General features: G+C 41.0%; 1 protein-coding gene across 5 annotated transcripts in view; it reads left to right on the top strand.

Annotated features, from left to right (window-relative positions):
• EEFSEC (eukaryotic elongation factor, selenocysteine-tRNA specific) overlaps positions 1-22,124 on the top strand; it is a 344,545-nt gene that overhangs the window by 220,663 nt on the left and 101,758 nt on the right. For all 5 annotated transcript variants that reach the window (XM_072598318.1, XM_072598315.1, XM_072598314.1 and 2 more), the window contains exon 6: positions 16,876-17,032. In XM_072598318.1, coding sequence (XP_072454419.1) covers positions 16,876-17,032 — 157 coding nt within the window. The remainder of the gene's footprint in view (positions 1-16,875; positions 17,033-22,124) is intronic.

Here is a 22,124-nt window from a genome sequence, read left to right as displayed (position 1 = left end):
CAGGAAAGGAGCCAGGATTGAAACTGAAGTCTTCCTACTTCCCACCCAGGAATCTTTTTACTTGTGCCATGATAGCCTCCTTAATTTACAGATGGGGAAACCAAGACTCTTGGGACTAAGAGACTTGTCTGGTAACTTTTTAATGCATCACAGAGTCATAGCAAAAGTAATGTATTTCTGCCACACATCATTTCATATCAGCCTGTTGCTTCATTATCAGCTTTACGTTTTAAACTTACTGATTTAGAAAGTATCTTATTTCCTTCTTTTTACCTGGGAGTCATGTCAAGGTTAATTGATTAGTTTCAAGTCATGTAAAATGTCAGTGCCCACTAAAAGGACCAAGTCTCAGCACCTGGCCCATCTTCTAGCTTACTCATAACTTGATGTAACTTATTTTCAGGAAGTCCTTAAAATTAGAGGCTCTCCTTCCAAGGGGTCTCTCCTGGAAAGGGAGCAGCCTAGCAGAGTGGAAAAAAAAGCTCTGGGCTTAGAGTCAGAAGATCTGAATATGATCCCTAGCCATGTGACCTTCTGCAAGTCACTTAACCATCTAAGCCTCAGTTTCCTCCAGTGTAAGTGGGAATAATTATATGACATCCTCTGTTTGAAATTCTGAAAACCTTTAAAAAGTGCCACATCGATGCTGGCTCTTCTAGAGAATCAGCATGAACTAGAGAAGAGAATGCTGATCTAAATCCTGGCTCTGTGTGATCATGGGCAAGGAAAGACCTCTGGGAATTTTAGTTTCTTCTATTATGACATAATTAAGTAATTATATTCCCTTCCTCAAAGGGTTGTTATAAGGAAAACATTCTGTAAACCTTAAAACACTATATAAATGTGAGTTGTTATATCATTATTGCTATTATTTTGTGCCAGCTTACAAATGGAAAATCTGACTAACAACAAGTATCCTTGGAAAGGGCTTGTGTCCTTATCAAAAAATGAAGGTACAGAGCTGGTATGGGAGGCTGATGCAAGCTTAATGATCTGCTTGTGTCATCAGAAAATCACAGGGAAGAGGTGCCTGAGAGTAGAGGGTTCTTGGGTGGGACCTAGTAGAAAAGATTCAGCAAGTGCTCCCTTCCTTCTAGAGTCATAAAGCACTTTTTTCCTTTGCAAATGAAATTAAAGACAAAAAGCCAAGCAGGAGGGGATATTTCATCACATCAGTTCTATTGTGTCTTCGGGACTGAGCCATAAAACGAGTCACAGAGACATTCTCTTTGAACTTGAAACTCTTTCTAAACTACTGCTTTAAACCAAGGGAGAGATGAGAGGCAAGCAGGCTGAAGGCCCTCCTTCTCTCTGTTGCCTTTCTCTCCTTTCTCAAAAACCCTTAAGTGAGTTTGATTCTGCACCTCGGCTCATAAATTTAAAAAAATATTATCATAATGTAGGTCAGTGAACTGGAGCGCCACTGTACACCACAGGGATCACAGGCAGAGAGGGAGCCTTCCCTGCCTGCTAGGGCGAAGGACAGTGTAAACAAGACTTGGAAGAAGCCTTTAGCTCTCGCTTGCCCTAATCCTTTGTTTATGCAGCACTTAAACTGACTTTTGGGGTCGTCTCTGTCTGGCATTAAAGCCCTAAAGCTTTTTGAAGTTTCCCTGAAGTTAATAAAATTAGTCTGCCCTCATGGCAAGGCCCCTGCCTTGGAGGAGACTGGATCCTGTACTGTCTTTGCGGCATTTGGCTTTTTAAGTTAATAATATTTTATAACAAAAAAGAGAGAGGCACAGAAGGCTCCCAAAAGACCATTTGATTAGTAGGCAGCATGGACTGCCTCACCCAATTTTATGAAAACTGGGGGAGGCTTCATGTGTAAAAAAAAGTGATGTCAACTAAATTGAAGCAGAGTCATTGGAAGTGTAGATCTCAGTGTGAGAAAAACAAGGGGCATCTAAACTTCCTTTTTAATGTCCTTTTTGTTCTCATGTGAAGACATACGAAAGGAATGATCCCAGAGACAAAGCATAAGAGCACTAATGTATCCAGTCAGAGAATATTAGCCAGAAGGAACCTGAGGAACCATCCAGAGTCCAGACCAGTTGCTTTTTGATGACCCTTCTTCCCCCAAAGACATATCCAGTCTTACAGATTTTATTATTCCTAAGCCTGTATCCAGAAGCCACTACCTTCCATCATTATGGCTGTAAAGATCTTTTTATAGATTAAAATAATAATATTTGACATTTCTGTGATGTTTGTAAGGGTTACAAAGTCCTTGAGTCACAATATCCAGTGAGGCAGGTAGTTTGTGGATTGATATGCCAGTTTTATGGATGGGAAAACTGAGGCTTGAAGAGCTTGAATGACTTCCCCTCCACAAGCACAGATGCAGCTTCTTCTCCCTGGGCTCAGCTGGGACCCCTGCTAGGAGCAAGTCCATCGGAAGAAGGTTCATCCAGATCTGAGCTCTGCTACCACTTTGCTGGAGCCATTGATTGAGCATTGCTTGGGCACCATTTTGGATGATTCTCTTCTCTTTATCTTAATCTCTGCAACTAGATGATAAGTTCCTTTGGACTAGACCTGCTTTCTACATCCTTACCTTCCCCATCAAGCCTAGAACAGTGCTTTGTGCATTATAGACAGACAGTATTGGAGTTAGTATTAGATTTAATTGACTATTGATTACTTATATATCACTCTTAGATTTTATGTTTAATATTTTGTGAAGTGATCTTGTACATAGGAATAGTAAAGGCAAATAGTGACAGAGCTGGACTTAGAATCAGGAAGACCTGAGTTCAAGTCCCACCTGGGATCCTGGACAAGTCACTTCATCTCTCTGGGCCCCAAGCCATGTTGGAATCTCTAAGTTGCTGATCAGGTGCCTTATTTGGTTTAATAGAAAGGATTCCTGTCCATGAGCTGAGGAAATCACAGGTCTGGTATATGTGTATACATATATGTGTGCATGAGAGAGAGAGAGAGAGATATTGGACTCTACAAAATGATCTGAGTAATTAAATATTACTAACAGGGTGACTGTGGAAGGAATTGGGAGATTCAGGTTCTTATTCCAGTTATACCACAAACTAGCTAGATGACCATGGTTTATTTGTTTCCCTTGTCTGGGCCTCAATGAGGGCTTGAATTAGATTTTCTCTCAAGTCCCTTTCAGCTCTCATTACATTCAAGTGTAACTTCCTGAGGATTAGAGATTGATGCATTCATTGTTTTAGTATTCTAATAGCACCTAACCACATAATAGACATTTTAAAAATGTTTGTTCATTGATATTCTATGTTATTTCTCAGCTCCAATACCTAAATTACTTAAAGAACATCAACTCTTCACTCTGAGACAATCTTGTGTTGTCCAGCCTACGTGTATGTATGTGTGTACCTGTGAGCTGTAGCAATCCAGTCATTGTGATACATGGCCTCACAGGTAGGACCTCATCCCAGAAAGCAGGGGAGTCACCAGTTTTGTGTTTAAATGAGCATAAAAAGTTTTCCATCTCCTGCTGTGGAGCCCTGTATGATCTAACCTTAAGTCTGAGGCAAGCAAGACCCTTGCCATGGGAGCTCCTGGCTGGCTGCCATGCCCTCACAAAATCAGCTGGAGCTTAAATGGGAGTAATATTGCTCTTAAAGCTGCATAATGTTGCATCTGTGGGTAATCAAGAAACATTTTAAAAGTCTCAAGAGCTTTGACCAAATAAACATTCTGAGCACAGTTCTTCCCTAGTTCTACCTCTGGATTATAGATGGTTTATCAGCATGAATACAAGTAAATAGCAGATAATACCACATTTTATAATGGCGTGTGAAAGTATTGGAAACAGAATCCAAAGATTTGTCAGCATTCACCAGAATGCTGCAGCTCACAGAGGCAGCCACAGAGGCAGCCAACTGGTGGCAAGTCTTATTTTCCTGCACTAAGAGTCTGAACCTTTATTAGATTTCTTAATGACAGGTGCATGTGAAACTGACTAAGGAACATCAGTGGGAGGTTGCCATTCCAAGAACTGGACTTACCTGGTTGTTTGGTTTAGTGGCATCTTCTACCTTCAGCCTATGAGTAATGTAAATGATTTTGTAAAATCATAATGAGTTTAAATGAATTGTATTTGGAAAGAATTTGAGTTTCATGATAGCTCTTGAGGTTCAACAGAATTCAATTTTTCCACATTATAAATGGCAATTTTATAAAATAAAAATTACATCTTAAAAAAAATGAAAACAACAACAACAAAAACCAACCTTAGTCTTCTTGGCTGAAAGTGATTGTATCCTTCTATTGTACTCTAAGCCCCCAGGACTGTGGCTCATTCATCTTTTTATCTCCCTCAGAATTAAGCACTGTATGTTTCAGGGAGAAGGAGCTTAATAACTTTTTGTAGAGTAAATGATCATGTGGATTTTAATGAAGTTTTTCATCTTAATTTATTAACTAAGAAAGATAGCAAGAATGCTGTTACATTTTGTATTCTGTCATAAACAATATTTTTTCTGTAAAATTTTTAGGGTAAATTGATTATCTTTTCTTCTGAAAAATTCATTTTTAGAGAACAGCTTTAGCCTTGAGAGTAAAAATTGGATTTTACTATAATTTGAGACCCTTGGGAAAGAGGGTCCAAAAACCAAGTTTACAATCATTGCTGTAGCCAGGAAGAGTGCTATCTTACGTGTGTTGACCTTGTATGACATCCATCTGAGCCTCTGGAGCCCTCCATCCCTCTGACTTGTCCTGCACTAGAACTGACAGCCAATAATGATTGATTTGTAGTGAAGCCCTTTGTTTTCCTTGAAGAGAAGTAGAATGTGAATAAATTGTAGTTAGTATTTGCTAGATTGTAGGTTTCTTTGAGGTAGTAACTCGGTGATTTTTATCTTTATATCTCTAGTGCCTAGAACAATATCTTGCTTAAAGCATCCAAATGAGAGCTATTACTGCCTCAATGTACTCTGTCCTGATCAGACCACATCTTAAATTTTGTGTTCAGTTCTAGTCTCTACACTTTAGAAAGGATTTTAACAAGATGGAAGATGATCAGAATGTTGAGGAGATGCCAAACCATGCTTTGTGAAAAACTGCCATCATTTTACTGGGACAAACTTAGGGAAGGAGAGGATACTTGCTTCAATATTTGAAGGACTTTCCTATGGAAGAAAAGATTATATTTGTCCTTTTAGTACAATGTGGGGTGAATGGGGATGGGGAGGACTAAGAGTAATGGATAGCCGTCACCAGAAAGCCCATTTTAGTTTGACGTAAGGAAAGCCTTCTGAACAGTTGGAGATGTCCTAAAGATGAATAGGCTACTTCATAAAGTAGTGAATTCATCATCACTGGGATTCCTGTGGGTGCTGTGGAAATGAGTCCTCTCTGGGTCAGTTCAGATCATAAGCAGCATGATGTTAGATGTTAGAGCCAGAATGCACTTAGCAATCCTGTGACCTAATCCCTGCATGGCAGGATGTGCAATAAAGGCTACAGGGCACAACTGAAAGAGCTCTGGGTTCAAATCCTTCGTCAGCCCCTTTCTCTGTTACCAGGGACTGGACCAAAGTTCCCTTATCTGTCAAATGACAGGTCATGGAGGGTGACCTCTACGACCCCTCCAAGCTTTGCATTTGAGATTCTTTGGCTTGTCCATGATTATACACGTCTGGGAGGACTTGAAGTAACCAGCCTTTACAGTCATGTAAAGTCATCTCATGTCTGGCCTGGAGCCCAGCTTCAGAGCCTTGTTACCTTCCCTGAGCCTCTCTGAAATGGACACAATAGTCCTTGCACCACCTGTCTCACAGGGTTGAACTACATAACCTTTGAGGTCCTCGTGCTTCTAGGACTAATAAATGTTTTTTGAGGTGAAATGAAATTATCATTCCCTAAACAACAGTTCTGTTGTGTCTATGGGCAGCACTCCACCTGAGGAGCAGTTGGTTCCAGTACTGTAGAGAAAGAAACCAATGTCTTTTGTTATTTTTTCTGTCCCATCAATAAGTAAAAGCAGCTGTTACTGCTGCAAGGAATAATGGCTTGGTGGGGCCACCCACGTCCTACAATACTGCCACCCCTCAGAGCTTATTTTCACTTGGTTGCACCTTCAGCTTTCTGATGACTCTGGGGGGCTGTTATCTCGACATGCCCTTTGCATTCCCCCTGATTGCTTAATTAAGAATCTGTACTTGGACTGGATCCTGCCATCCAGCTACAGACCTTGAAATTAGCAATAAATGCTTTGCGTTTCTTCTGATTTGGGGTTGAACACACCCATGACATGGTGGCATTTGGGTTATAGTGTGCATCCTCACAGGTGACACTCTAAGACACATGACTAGTAGCATTTCTCAGCTCTCTGGCTACAACGGAGCAGCAAACTGGAGGAAATCCAGGTTTCAGTTCATTATATGGCAAATATCTCTGTGGCAAGATTGGCCTCTGATAGTCACACTGCTCTGTGTCATTCGCTCAGGACAGACTGTTGGCTGGCCGTGATCACTAGGCAGGCCACAGGCTCTATTTTCATTGATTCCTTCTTCATGAATCCTACAGCTGACAGGAACCTTAGGCATCATCTCGTCCAACCCCTTCATTTTGCATATGGGGAAACTGAGGCCTTAATAAAGTGATTTGTCCAAAATATGCATTATATCATTGGCAAAACCAAGACCAGCTCCCAGCCAAATACTCTTTCTTTGTACTAGGCTACCTCTTTCCAGGGATGAAGCACTAGCCTGACACATGTGATACTATTGGCATGAAGACTTAGCCTGTGTAAAATACTGTGCCAAGCTCTAAGGATGAAAACAGCAATGCTGCACAGCCCCTGCTCTCGAGGGACTCACAGATGGGAGACAGTAGGTGGAAGGAGGTAGCTACGAGTGGGAGAAACCTCACGGGCCCTAGTCTGTGTTTCCGCACTGGGCTGAGAGAGGCAGAGGTCTGGTGGCACAGCAGATGAGCGAGCATCTTAGTCCACCTCCAATACTGGACTGTTTGACGGTGCTGCGGACTTGGGGGATGAGAGCTTACTCTTCCAGTTCGTCAGTTGCTGCTGCTGCCGGGAAGGTTGGGACAGGATGTCACTCCCATAAATACAGTCTTCAAGTCATATCATCACAAAGATCGAGTCCCTGACTGGGCTGGAAGCAGAGTCTGGGGCTGTTCCTGGTATCCTTGGGTTAGTGTCCTGAACTGTTTGAGTCCATGACAAGCCTTCATTGAATTGAGTGGTCGAGTTTGGCAGAGGCAAGTGGTACATAGAAGAGAAGAGTGGAAGATGAAGTGAAAAATGACATTGGAACTAGATTGTAGAGGACTTGGAATGATGGTCAGAGTTCAGTCTTTATTGAGAGGTGTTAGGGAACCACTGAAAATGTTGAACGATGAGGGGAAAGATACCATCAAAGCATTTATGAAGCACCAGTTATAAAGTAGATCTGACCCTACTTGTTTTCTGGTTGGGCAGACAAGATTTACATATGTGAGACAAGAATGATTTTAAGTCAATAGCAATAATAGGAGAAAGAGGGTCAAGTATGGAACCAAGAGATACTGTAGAGGACGAAGCAGTAGAAGTAGCAAAATGGATGAGATCCAGGGATTTGAGGGGGAGGCAAGAGGCAGAAATTAGTAACAGTGGTGGGGCATTGGTAGAAATAGAGAAGTCAGGCAGCCTCAAGGTAGTGGATACTGATCTGTAGATAGTTGTAAAGTACATATACTGATGGACACTCATATATTTCTCTCTCTACTAGATATCATATGCCTTGCATATAGTTTTGGTCCATATCAAATGTTCATGGAATGGCTAGTTTGAGCCACCTTACTAGTGGTCCATAATTGGGGGAAGGGGAGAAACCACCAATTGAAACTACGATTCCCTATTCAGCCACCAACCATAACTCGTCTTAGAATCTCTTAGGCAGGTAGAGGGGACGAAGAAGTCCTAGAGAGAGTAGTAAAGGGTAGTAGAAAAAGGAAATTTGGGAATCATTACTCAAAGGATGCTCAGTGTATCTCAGTGTGAAGAAAATGATCTAATCCTAGAGATTAAAGTGAAAGCTTTTAGTGTGTGTGGGAAAGCCTCTCCCTTCAAGGTTTTGACCAAAGCATCCAGATGACATTACTAGGATTGGCATTAAGAGCTAGAGGTTTTCTTGCTATATTAAATGAGTAAATAATGAATCACTGTTGCATATTTTTAGTGTGGCTGGCATAGCTATTGGATGTTCTGGACAAGGAGGAGTCATAAGGAATTTTCCATCTCTTTTACTATTTAGGAAGGTTTCTTAAGGAAGTGGTGGGATTTCAGAAGTCACTGTAATGTAGGAAAATGGAGTCCTGGTACTCTTGTTGTGGCATAGTGTTGGAGTGTGGGGATTAGACAAAGTAATCATTGAGCAGATTTACCCTAGTAAGAAGTTAGACTAGGAAACTGAATGAAGATCAAGCAGATGGACTACCTTTTCCCTAACTCATACCTTCAAAAAATGTTGATTCACAGTAAAGCCTTTCCTGCAGTGCTGTTTTCTGACTTCCAAGAATAAGATTTTCTTGTAAGTAAACCACTGGTCCTCTTCCCTAACAGAGACTTATGAATTAATCATGTCAAGTCAACAAGCATTTATTAAGTGCTTACCATGTGCAAGGCACTGGACTAAGTGCTAGGAATGCAAATACATGAAGAAAGACAGTTTTCACTCTCAAAGAGTTTCCATTCTAATGAGGGAAGACAACATAGAATGAAGCTGAAAGGGGAGGGAAAGGGAGAAAGGAGAGCGCCCTTGACAGGGCTTGACAGAGAATGTCTGGAGAGGAATAAAAGTTCTGGGAGAAACCAGCTAGTTAGAAGCAAAGGCTGCAGGAGCAGAAGGGACTTGTGGAGTGAAGATGTTTCTGTGGCATGGTGGGGACTGTCTGGAGAACTAGGAGTGTAGCCTGGGGAGGAATGAGCCAGGTATGTCTCTCTATCACTGGAAGAGTTCAGCAGTGGACTGGAGGACCATTCCTCAGGGATATTTTCTTTAATTCAGTGTACATTCTTATAAAACCTCAACTGAGCCCTCACAGCTGCTTGTCAGTTCCTTATCAATAAACTATCCTGTTCCCCACATCAGCTGCTCATATAAGCCTTAGATTGTCTCATGTGAATCGGCTCAGCCCTGCTTCTCCATTTCCCCAAACTTCTTGGCATCATCATTTACTCTTCTTCCTTCTCTCTGATCCCAGAAGATTTTTCCATCTAGACTTCTCTTTCATGGGTGTTCACTTTCCAGCTCTACTGGCCCCCCACAAGCATACTTAGGTTTCCTCTATCCATTCATATGAACCCATTTAGCTCCTTTTCACTTCTAAACTTCTTAGCCTTCAGTTCTTCTCAAAAATGAGAACCCCTCTTAGCCTCCTGAAATCTGTTTTCTTTTTCTCCTGATCTGTTCTTTCAAGTCACCAATGGGCTTTGAAATAATAATGCCGTGATATTTTTTCAGACCTTGCCCTTTGGATGATCATTAGAATTTACATAGTGATTGACGGTTTGCCCAAGCACTGTACATACACACGTGTGCTTGGGCACGCATACACACATATAATCTCATTTGATCCATACAACATCCCAGGGAGGTAGAGGAAACCACTGGAGGAATGTATTATATTAAGGATGGGGTTATATCATTTATATATGTGTGTGTATATGTATATACACACACATATATATTATCTAGTATATATCTATATAAAATCATTATATGTGTAAAATCACTTTGATAGCTGTGTGGAAGATGCACTTAAGAAATGAGGCAGAAATACTAGGAAAGAAGAGGTGGGAACCTTAACTAAGGTGGTCTCTATGTGCGTATTGAAGAGAGGTTATATACAAGAAATGTTGTAGTGATATGAACAACAGGATTTGTGCATATGTGGTGAGTGTTAGACGTCAAAGACAGCATCAGAGTTGAAAAACTGGGAGGCTAGAAGGACAGTTGTGCCCTTAACAGAAATGTGGGAGGTTAAGAGAGGGATGCTTTGAGAGGAAAGATAAAGAGTTCTGTTTTGGACATGTTGATGTTGAGGTGCTTGTAGACCATCTAGCTTGAAATGGACAATAGAATTGGTGATGTGGGACTAGGGCTCAGGAGAGTGCCTAGGGCTGAATAGATAAATCTGGGCAGTCATCTGTAGAGATTGTAATTAAACCCATGGGAACAAATATCATCCCCCAACATCTAATAAAATGTTTTGCATACAGGAGGCACTTAATAAAATGTTTATTGAATTATTGCATACTTAAAACAGATTGGCCACTAAAGTCCTTTTACAATTCTGAAATTCTATGAATCTGTGTTATTTCCAGTAATATACCTCTGCACAGTGAGGGGTAAGACTTGGAGTCAGGAAGATCTGGGTTCAAGTCTTGCCTCTGACACATGGTAGCTGGGGCATCCTGGCCAAGTCACTTCCTTTAGGTGAGCCTCAGATACTCTCTACAGACTAGAAGTTGAATATGGCTTGCCTCCCAGGTTGGCAGAGGGAGTTTCTGCTACAAAAAATTTGTGATGTTGTCACTGATGTTGATCGATCAATTCTACATGAATGGAGTCTGACCACCCCATAAAGATCCCCTTTAACTAAATCCAGGGTTACAGAAGATTGTATTTTAATGAAGTTTCCATGTTACCATGTTATGAATCGATTTCTACTCATTTTAAGCAATCATAATAAGAATGTTCTACTGAATTATACATAAAGACATTACACAAGTGATGCTACCCTCCAGTGCCATGAGTGTTTCCATTACTGTTGATGAATGGACACTTAACCCATCCACCCAGTCTTACACAATGACCAGTAGTACACATGTGCAAAGTGACCAGAGGACAGGCAAACATAACATGTGTGGGGTTTGCGTCCTTGTCCTTCGGATCATTATTGTAGTGTCCTAGCAGGTGAGCTCACTGGTATTACCTTATATGTTTAAAGTTATATTTGTGTAGCATGCCAGAATGTCATTGTGGCTGTTTGTCCTTCGTTCTCAAAGGGGACCATGACATCAGGGAGCTGAAGCCATGATAAGCAAGTGAACTGGATTGAAGTGAGGGAGGACCATAAATGCCTCATTTTCTCCTCTGTAGCCATCTGGGTCCAGTGGCAAGGTAGAGCTCAGGAGGACTGGAGATGTCCCTGGATATAGTGGGAGACCTTGACCTTTTTAAGCTAAAGTCTTTAACAGGGGCCAGAACTAAGAAATAATAGGCCATAGTCAGGAGCAAACTGAGGATCAAGCAGGCAGTATGTGGTGACCAAAGGATCAATTGAGAACAGTCAATTGATCAATAAGCAAGTATCTGTTACATCTCAGGCCCTGTGCTAGATGCTGAGAATACAAGGCAAAAATAAAATAGTCCTTACCCTCAAGGAGCTTATATTCTATTGGAAGAGATAATGTGTGTGCACACATATATGTTTACATATATATAAGGTCTTATACAAAATAAATCAGAGGTAATTTGGATGTTAAAAGCTAGACAGAGGACTTCGTTGACTAGGGGAGTCACATGGTCATACCTATGCTTAAGGAGAATCAGCTTACATGGAGGATAGAGTGGGAGGAGACCTGAGAAATGTGCCACCCTAGGGAGAAGGTTCCCTGAATGAACCAGCCTCCAGATTTCAGCTGTTATTTAGTTATTTCAGTTACTTCAGCGTTGTTTAATGAATGGCCTTCAGAGCCAGAAGAGGCCATACAGATAACCCTCTTCTTATAGTAGTGTGCTTAAAAAGCCCCATGTGCATCATGCTTTAATTACATGATATAAGAAGCAAATCCATTTGTAAATCAACCCCAGCTATTTATTGGGCACCTACTGAGTGGAAAACATTGGAGAGGGAAGGGAGAGGGAGAGAGGGGAATACAAAGAATTCAGTTCAGTTCAGAGAGTGTTTAAGTACCTGTTCTATACTAGGCACTGTACTCCAGTGCTAAGGCTACAAAGGCTTAAAAACATGAATCCCTGCCCTGAAGGAGCTTATATTTTAGCATATGGGGAGGTTGGATAGAGGGGTACAACATGTATACAGATAGGTATAAGATATATACAAACCGGATGAGGTGCCCAGCAATTGGGAAATGACTGAACAAGCTGACATATAAATGTGATGGAATAATATTATGCTGTAAGAAATAGTAAAGGGGATGATTTCAGAGAAACCTGGGAAGACTTATATGAACTGATGCAAAGTGAAGTGAGCAGAACTAGGAGAAAAATTTATCCCCTGATATCCTAAAAACAAACAACTCTGAAAGGTTTAGGAACTATGACCAACACAGTGATCAGGCATAATCCAGAAGACTCATGATGAGCATACTGCTCTCCTCCTGATAGAGAGGTGATAGATTCAGCATGCAGACTGAGACTTTTGCGGGGACGGTGGGGCATGGCCAGTATGGGAAATTGCTTTGCTTTACCATATATGTTTGTAACAGGAGTTTTGTTTTTCTTCTCAAAGTTGGGGTTAGGGGAAGGAGAGGAGAGGGACAGTGGATTTTTGTGAAATTTTAATTAAAAAATTGATGAAAAGTATTTCTTATAGAAGGTGAGCCTTGATGTAAACTAGTAATTCCAAGTGGGAGAAAAATCAACCAATCAGTCAACATTTATTAAATGCTCACTAGTTGCCATGCCGTGTGCTATGCAGTGGGGGTCCAAAAAGAGACCAAAGCCAGTCCCTGCCCTCAGGGAGCTTACAGCCTCAATGGGAGATACTACATGCAAACAAAGATATACAAAGCCAGCTATAGAAAGGATACATAGGAAATAGTTGATGGAGGGAAGGCTCCCTATAGAAGGTGGGATTTTAGTCAAAACTTAAAGGAAGCCAGGGAGGTCTGTAGACTGAAGTGAGGAGAGAGGGATTTCTAGGCAGAGGGACAGCCAGAGAAAATGCATGGAGCTGGATCCAGGAGTATGTGCTGGGAAGTAATGTATAAGAAGACTGGGCTTTGGTGCCGCACAGCAGGGAGGGAACCAACAGCAGCAGACCCATTTGTGAAGAGGAAAAAGACATGATCAGCTTAGAAAGATGAATTGGAGTGAGGTGGGGAAGGGCTGGAAATGCCAGACAGAAATTGTGCAGGGTCCTGATTGGTTTCCCTGCCTCAGGACTCTCCTACACCAATCCATCGGCTGAACCAGCGATTTTCCTAAAGTATGTACCTGGCTGTATGTCACCCTCCTGCTCCATAAGCCACAGTGGCTCCCATTTGCCTCTCCAATCCACGACACATCTCCTGTGGTACTGGAAACCCCCACAGACCTGAGGGAGCTCCCTTTTCCAGACTTCTGTTACTTGGCTCAAATGGCTTCCTGTCTCCACTTTTTGGCTCGGGCTCTTGTCCTGCCTGCTCCCTTCTAGCTCTTAGGATCCCAGGTTTCTTTCAAAGATCAGCCCAAGGACTGCTACCTCCACGGAGGCTTTCCTGGTCGTCCTTTTATTTTTATTTACTCCTTGGTATCCATGGCATTTCTTTGAGAAGACATAAACCACTCATGAGCAGGGGCTGCTCCACTTTTTTCTTTGTATCTCTGCAGATAGAGTGAGAGGCCTGGAGTGGCATCCAGAGCCTGGCGTGCAGAGTAGGCACCTGTTATTGAGCAGGGGAGTGACCTGCCCTCAAAAACTCTGCTGGCTAACTGAAGAAAGGACATAAATGCATGGGGGAAAAAGCAGTACAAGGACTATATGACAGGATAAGACAACAGTGTAAAACCTATCACATGGAAGGATATAATTAACTGCCAAATGAATGGTGCGTCTATTAACAAACATTTTAAAGTACCTACTTAGGTGCAAGACTGTGATAGGCAGCGGCTGCTGTGAACTCTTGAGGACTCACCATGATGGTCCAGGGGTTCTAGCTAAAACTTCTTTAGTGGCACCTGAAGGAGTGAGTAACTGCCTATGCTACACAGACACAGATGTTTGTGTGTGCGTTTGTATATGTATGTATATTCATACATGTATATGTTTGTTTCTACAGCAATCCGAAACTACCGTGAGCTGATGGGTCCGAAATTGTCATTGTGGTTCTTGTGAGCACTTAGTGAATAAATCTGCGCAAATTTGGAATATCCACCCCACATAATCACACAGACTATCTGTGCCCAACCTGTGCTAGAATATTCTGAGCTCATATTAGTCTGATCAGCCACAGTCGGACACACTGAAACATCCCTTTGTTGTGGTGATGTCATTTTGGTCCTCTTCAAGAACAAGGCCAACCAAAGAATAAATCTAAAAGTGTGAGTAGGATGTTAAGTTAACCTGGGGGTTCAGAGCACTTTGCTGTGTTTTTGCTGTTGCTGAAAGGAACAGAAACCAGTGGGGAGCCCTTGTAGTGCAGGGTTTGGAGACCATGGTTCCTGGGTGCCCTTCCTGGCATGGAAGTGGAGCGGTCTGCCATGGGACTTTGGCCCAGGCCCTTTCTCTCTCTTGACTTCATTTTTCCCCAGTGTAAAATGAGGGACCATCTTGAAAACCCTTTCCAGGTCAAAATCCTGTGACTTCATAAACTGAGTTTTGGAAAATGGATAGTTTGAAATTTGGGGGATGGAGTATTTTTAAAATTAAAATTTGTTTTCTCTCCTCACTTCTGTTACTATTGGGAAAAAGAAAAAGAAAAACCCTTTGTAACAAATTGGCATAGTGTCTGTGCTTCATTTTCCTCTGCTCTGATTTTTTAAAACCACATACATATAAACCTAGAAAATAAATTAATTGGCAAGTGATTGTCTATTAACAAAATAATTCTTTATGAAAGGATTCATGAGAGGATTTCTTTAAATAGCAAGGTCTCTTCTCACATTTACATCAGGATGTGATTTATACTAATTGGGTTAACACAGTGGTGCACCCCTCCCGCCCCCCCAACATAGCAGAGTAGAGGGAGGTTTACCCATCTCCCAATCCCGCCTGTAGCCAGAGGAGGCTGTACATTTGCCTATTGCACTCACAAGCTCTTTGCTTTCCTTTGGGGAAATTGGGATGAGAGAAGATGCTTCTCTCAGCATTTTTTGTAGGCTTTTCTGGTGCTAATGGAGAGTGGGAGGAGGAGATAGTGATTCATTTAAATTACTGAGAAATAGACAGGGTGAAAACAAGCTCCTGATTTTTGACCTTTGTAGATTCCAAATAATAATGAAAGAAGTTTGGCCTTCTTATGGATCTCTGTAGGAGGTTCATTCCAGGTGTGTTGGGTTTGGTTTTTAGTGGGACCCATGAGTCTGAAAATGTTCCCATTTAGTCCTTCAGACAATAGGTGTGGGATAGCTGCCACAATGTAGTATTGTCTACCTGTAAATTATGAGGGCTATTTTTAAAAAGGAAAAAAATACCCACCCCACAAAGTGCTGGTTCACAGTAAGTAAACAGTAAAAGTCATGATCAGAAATGTACAATGCACGTTGTAATCTTGTATGTAGACAGACATGCATACATATACATACATACATATAATTATGAACTCTGTTCCTTTATGTATGTTAGCAACCATTTATTAAACACTTACTATGTACCATGTATGTGTGTGTTTAATTATTTTTTTCTTTTGAAGAGCTCTCATGTCCATCTCCCTTTTTTTTTACTTTTAATTTGTGGGATAAAACAAGCATTTCCATTACATAATATAATTTTTAAAAATGATTGCATGTGAGACTACAAATCTATTACCTACAACTTGCTATTCCTTTTAAAGTCATCATGTAGATTTTTTTCCCAGTTTTTTCATCCCTCTCCACCCCTACCCCCTTCCTAGAGATGGCTACTGTTAGACACAAATATGTATATGAATGGAAAGTTATTCTCCACTTACTTTTATCAGTTTTCTCTGGTTACATACCACTTCTTCCTTCATATGTCCTTTGTAGTTGGTTTGGATGTTTATAGTAGTCATAATGACTTATTCATTTCAAGTTGTTCTTAGCAACAGTTTTATTGCTCTTACCAACATTCTCTTGGTTCAGCTTATTTTTCTCTTCATTATTTGTGCAAGTTTTCCATGTTTTTCTAAGTCATCATTTCTTACAGCACAGTATCTTATGGCACAATCATATACCACAACTTGTTCAACCATTCATCTTTTAACTTAAAAAAAAAGCAACAACCAAAACAGCAGTTTATTCATTCAGCAAACTTTATTGTCTAGAGAGATCCCCAAATCTTCAACCAGGGCTTCATATTTTGGTTTGTAGGGGTACGAGTCTGGACTTGTGATTTTATTGGTATAGGGCACTCCCTTGTGAGGAAATCTCCTCTACAGTGAAGGTTAGCACCTTCCCTGCAATTTCTAGTCTTAGAGAACTGCCAAAGTATTGAATAAATGACTTGCTTAAGATCATATAGCTAGTATTTATCAAGGGTAGGACTTGAACTCAGGTCTTCCCAGCTTCAAGGCCAGCTTTCTCATGCAATGAGGCCTCTTTGTGTTACTAACTTCCATTCAGTCCTGTTTCTCATCCTAGCACAGAGTTGACCACAGAAGACTCTGCTAGGTATGCATAGACACTGCAAGGCCCTGCCGGGCCATAGAGGCTTCCAGTATGACTGGTGACAAGCTATCACCAGTCTAACTCCCTTCAGAGGCTCATCATCAGATGATGAAGACTGTTATCTATAAACATTTGTCTGCCTCCAAAAGTGTACGAGAGGTTTCAGTGAGTCCTAATGAGGGAGGACCTGCTGCTGCAATCATGTCTTTTCAAGTATGTAATACCAGTGGAAAAATTCTAGATAGGGCATTTGGAGACTCGGGGTCTAGGGCTAGTCCTGCTGCTAATGGGGGATGGTTCTAGACGAGCCCCAAGGTGGCCTTTCAGTCCTAACCTTCAGTATTGTGGCCCTTGTCTTTTTTCATAGGTGATTGACGATTACGGTGTGATTGGTCGGTCTTTGTTTAAGAAGGAGACCAACATCCAGATCTTCGTGGGGCTAAAAGTCCGCCTGTCATCAGGGGAAATCGGAGTCATTGAAAGTGGTTTTGGCCAAAGTGGAAAGTTCAAGATCCGGATTCCCGGTGAGTGCTGTTGTTTTCAAGAGAGTGTGCAGACAAAGATCTGTGGGATCCTGCTGCTGGAGATCTTTTTGTACAGACTGTGAGTCTCATGATGAGACGTGTTAGAAGGTACTTCATGTATCCCCTGGTCTGAGAGGTGGCAATTTCAGAAATGCTGATTTGGGACCCAAATAAATGCATAAAATACTAGACTTAGAGCATGAAAGATCCGAGTTCAAATGCTGCCTCATACACTTAACCAGCTGCATGATCCTGAGCAGACTGCTCAGTGTTAGCTTTCTTATCTGTAAAATGGAGCCTGGTATCCCCTGTATCGTCCGAGAATTATAGATGTCAGAGTAGATAATGCATCTGAAACATTTTTCAGACCTTAGAGCAAGATGTAAATGAGAGCTATTACTATTACTGTGATTATGGAACAAGACTGAACATCTTAAGGAAATTCAGAAGCAATTATTGAAGGTCCTCGATGTTGATAGATTGATAGTCTAAATGGTTCATGGTGCCCAAAAGCAGAATTTGGTCTTGTTGATCCTGAGGTAGAGGGATGGAGAAATTTGGAGAGAAGTCGTCAGTAATTAAAAAGTCATTGGGGAAAAGAAGCAAATCAACCCGTAGTCACAGCAGATCCTGTAACAGGAAAATGGTATTTGCAGGCATAGTCACACACTAAATGGGGAAAATCCAGGTTTCCTGCCAGAGGACAGCCCTTGTGCATGTCTTTATCCAAGGGGAAGTTTTGTGATCATCTAGGAAATATGCTTCTCACCCCTCCCCACTTGTATAAACAGATGGGCATTCCCAAATGGAAAATGGAGACTCCTGGGCAGCTTTCTGGGCTCTGTTCAGGATGGGTCCAAATCAAGACTCTAACTTGTTTTCTTCCTTCTCTGACCTATGGCAAACTTGGCGCTTCACCATAGAACAGACTACAGCAGTAGACAAAGTAGAACCATCTCCTCTGGTCGGAACATTGCATTTAGAAAGTTGAAGGGTGATTTAGAAACACTAGTTAAACAGATCTGTCTGTTTAAGGATGGCTGGGCTGAAAAGGGAGGGGAGGAAAATGGTAATGACGCCATTTGAGTCAACTACAGTTCACATTCCATTGTTAGGTCAGTGTTGCTTTTTTAATGTGTCTGCATCCTGTTTGTGGTTTTTTTTTTTTAATTAAATATAACTGGTTAGATTCCTCTGTCCCACCCACCATCTTCTATCCCTCCTTCTTCTCTGCCCCCCACATCTTTGGCCTGCCTTTTCCTATAGATCCTTTCTATAAAGAATTACTTTTAACATTTTTAAAGTGCCTTAATTGTTAAAGAATCTTCAACAAACTAAAGACATCTGATACTAGAAGAAGAAAAAAATGACCATCTACAAGTTAAAAGCTGCTTCAGCCTAACAGCCTCAGATTTGGTTTTGTGTTATTTAAAAGCCAAGTGGGCAGGGAAATGAGATATTTGGAGTGGGTAGGTCCCTTGGTGGGTCTGTCACTCATGGTAGCTTATGTTTGTTAGACAGTCAGAAAGGCTACTAGACTGAGAGAAAGAGTGGAATCTGGCCCTAAGTGGTTGGCTTCTTAAGGAATGCCTGAACACTTTTCCTAGAGAGGAGCAACAGGACTGGTCTTATAGAGACAAAGTAGATAGTTCCTTTACAGTCCGATTTCAGAATCTGTGGGGTTCTGAAATTTGGGTGGAGGAGGGTTCACCTTCCTGTCCTTTCCCCAAACTCTATCTCTCCAGATGCTACCATGCCTGAGAGGCGGCATGATATAGGGGGGGATGCACTCCTTTCAGACTCAAGATCTGTGTGGTGCAGAAAGTGGAAAGAGCACTTGAATGAGAAGCCAGGAAACCAAGATTTGCATCCATCACCACTCCATCATTCCCTGGCTGGATGAGCATGGCAAGGCATTCCACTTCTTGGAAACTCAGTGTCTTCATCTGTAAAATGGGAGTAATAATGCTTAAACTATAGCCCTTGAGTAGTTGTAAGGAAAATAATTTGTAAACCTTAAACCACTATCCTTGCCTTTCCCCCTAAAGCTCTTAGCTTCATTCATGAAATGAGAATAATCTTGACAGTCTCTACCTCCCTTGAGTTTATGGAACTACTTTATGTTTTTCCACAGCAATCTATATTTATAAAGTATTTTATACATTTGTCTCCATATTGAGCCATGCAACAGCCTTTCAAGGTGAATAAAAATAATCCATCATGATTCCTGATAGTTATATGTCACTCATTACAGAATTAGAGGGAGATACTATTTTAAAGTAATTTCCTCTTTTTGGTCAGCCTCAACTCATCATCGTTTTACTCTGCATCTGATTGATGGATCCAGTTGTTGAAGTGTTCTGAAACTGAGTTAACTCTAGGGTGTAGCATAATGATTTTAAATTTCGTGCTGCAATTTGAGATCAAGATAAGACAAAGAATCATATATTTCTGTTTGTTCTTACTTGGATGCCCTGTTCACTTTTAATATATTTTTGTTTTTAAAAAAAGTTCTCGTTTCTCTCCTCATTTCTCAGAAATTTCAAATAAGCCAAATCTAATATGACACGTCACTTTATTTTGTGCGTGGGTACTACCATGCCATCCTCATTTAAAATGAGTTATGATGACAAGCTTTTCAATTAGAGCAGAGTCACAAAGCCAAAGGTAGGAGAAACATTATGCAGTATATCTTTTTCACTATTTAAAAGCATAATTTGTAGATTGTCAGGTGGTTCTGATAACTTCCTTCAGTTATCAGTTATTGAACTGGGTTGATTGGAAGTGTCCTTCTGGTTGCTCTGACTGCTGTAACTCTTGGAAGCTAGCTATCTTTAGGCATAGGACCCTTCGCTAATTCCTTTGAACTTTTAGGACCAGGTAACCCTTAAAGAACTGAGGATCCCAGGAAGTTAAAGCAACTAAGTAATGAGATTGCACTAAGTTAATAAAGAAGAAGAAGAATAGGAGTTCAATTGTGTGTGTGCATGCGTGTGTATTGCCTACTTCAGACAACCCTCTGACTCACAGGAGGGTGGATCCTAGTATGAAATACTTTGGACTATCTAGGCAACATTCTACAATAAAGCTTTAGGAGACTTGATCTGTACAATCCATATACTTTCAGTAGTTGGTTGTATGGCCTTGTGCAAGTCCTTTATGAGCCTCAGTTATCTTATCTACAAAGTAAGAGGGCTGGGCTAGATAATCTCCAAGGATTCTTCTATATGTAACATTGTTTTTAGTACTTTACATATCTAAACTACCCAGAAATGAAAATTTGCAAAAGATTCTGCAATTTTACCTAAGCAACCATGATAAATGAAAGATTGATCTAGAAAAGGAGAGAGAAATGAAATCATAGTATGGTTGGAATAATTAAATGGATAGAGTCCCTGAGATCTTCTCTTGGACTTTAGGAATATATGAACTCTTTCCTTTTCCCGTCTCTTTTTTGGGTGTGTTCAACATCTGTGCCCAGTGAGTGGACACACTCGTTCTCTTTATTCCCATGTCCAGTACCCAGGTACACACTACTTAGTGCCACAGTGTGATTGAAAGTGATGCTATGGTTTGGGAAATCCTTGGCTCCCTGTTGCTGCAGGATAGCTCATGCAGAGGAACTCAAACCAGATCTTGTCAACAGTAGAGATCAGGGAGAGACTGTGAGTGAGTGTCATTGGAGTCTGCTTTCTTGTCCTTCTTCCTGATGGTAACAGCTTCAAGCCCCATGGCTTTATTCTTATATTGGGGAGGCAGAACTGTGTAGCAGAAGAATAATACTAACCTTTAGTCCTCCATGTGCCAGTAACTGGCTCCATGACCATGTGATGGTTACCTGGCCTCATCAGGCCTTAGTTTCTTCATCTGTGGAATGAGAGGGTTGAGTAGATGGTCTCTAACTCTCATTCTAGGCCAGAAATATTATGATTATGAATTCTATGAGTTATCAATCTAAGCTGCCCTTCCCTTCTACTGTTAGGATTTAAACAGAGATGCCATTTGGTTTGAGGACTTTCTGGTCTCCACAGTCCTGACTCTAACTCAGTCGAAATGCAGAACTAACTTCTTCTCAATATACACATTAGAACTGATGGAATCTAGTCAGTACTGTAGCCATGTTAATTCTGCTTCTACAGTGTCTTTCACATACATCCCTTCACTCCCTTTCACATTGTCATCATCTTAGTTTAGGTCCTCACCACTTCTAATCTAGACTGTTGTAAAGACTTCCTGATTAGTCTACCTTTTTCTAATTTCTCCCTTTGCCATTCTATCTATTATACAATTGCCAAAACAGTCCTCCTACTGGAAGACCCAGGTTAGGTACCATTTTTTCCAGAAAGTCTTCTCATATTCTTCCACCCAAAAGTGATCTCTCTTCTAGTTTTTCTCTAGCACTTTGTCTACATTTCTTCTTTCCCCAAATCTCAACCTACTTTATGTTGTACTTATTTGTGTTTATATCACATTCCATTCTAGTGGTCTATAAGCTCTTTAAGGAGAGGAATTATGTTGTTTTTTCATCTCTGTTTTCCTAGTAATTGGCACAATGCCTTAAATATAGCAGGTACCTAATAAATGATTTGATTTTGGTTTTGATTTTTGATTGACTTAAATCCCACATCATTCATCTTCCATCAACATTGCCAAGTCTTGTTGATTCCGCTTCCATATCTCTTGCATTCATTCTCTTCTTTCCATCCACACAGCTACTGCTCTATTGCCTCTAGGCCTCTTGCGAGAATCTTCTCATTTTTCTTTTTGCTTCCACTTCCACTTCAATCTCATATGTACACAGCTGCCAAAATGATCTTCCTAAGACTTCTAACTGATGTCACTTTTCTATTTAAAAACCTGTGGCTCTTCATTGCCTACAAGGTAAAATATAAATTCCTTGGCCTTGCATTTAAAGCCCTGCAAAAGCTGACTCCCACCTACACTTATATGATGTTTCAGATTTCCACCAAACTACATGCTTAGTTTCTCCAAATTCATTATTTTGCTGTCTCCATGTAGTCACACAAGCCCTCCTCTGAAATGCCTGTAGTTTCTATGTCTCAGAAATCGTGTCTTCCTTCAAGTCTCTGCT

This window comes from Notamacropus eugenii, chromosome 3 (assembly GCF_028372415.1).
Source record: "Notamacropus eugenii isolate mMacEug1 chromosome 3, mMacEug1.pri_v2, whole genome shotgun sequence".
NCBI classification, from domain to species: Eukaryota; Metazoa; Chordata; class Mammalia; order Diprotodontia; family Macropodidae; genus Notamacropus; species Notamacropus eugenii.
Note: the sequence above shows the minus strand (reverse complement) of the source record. Positions and strands in the feature narration are given on the sequence as shown.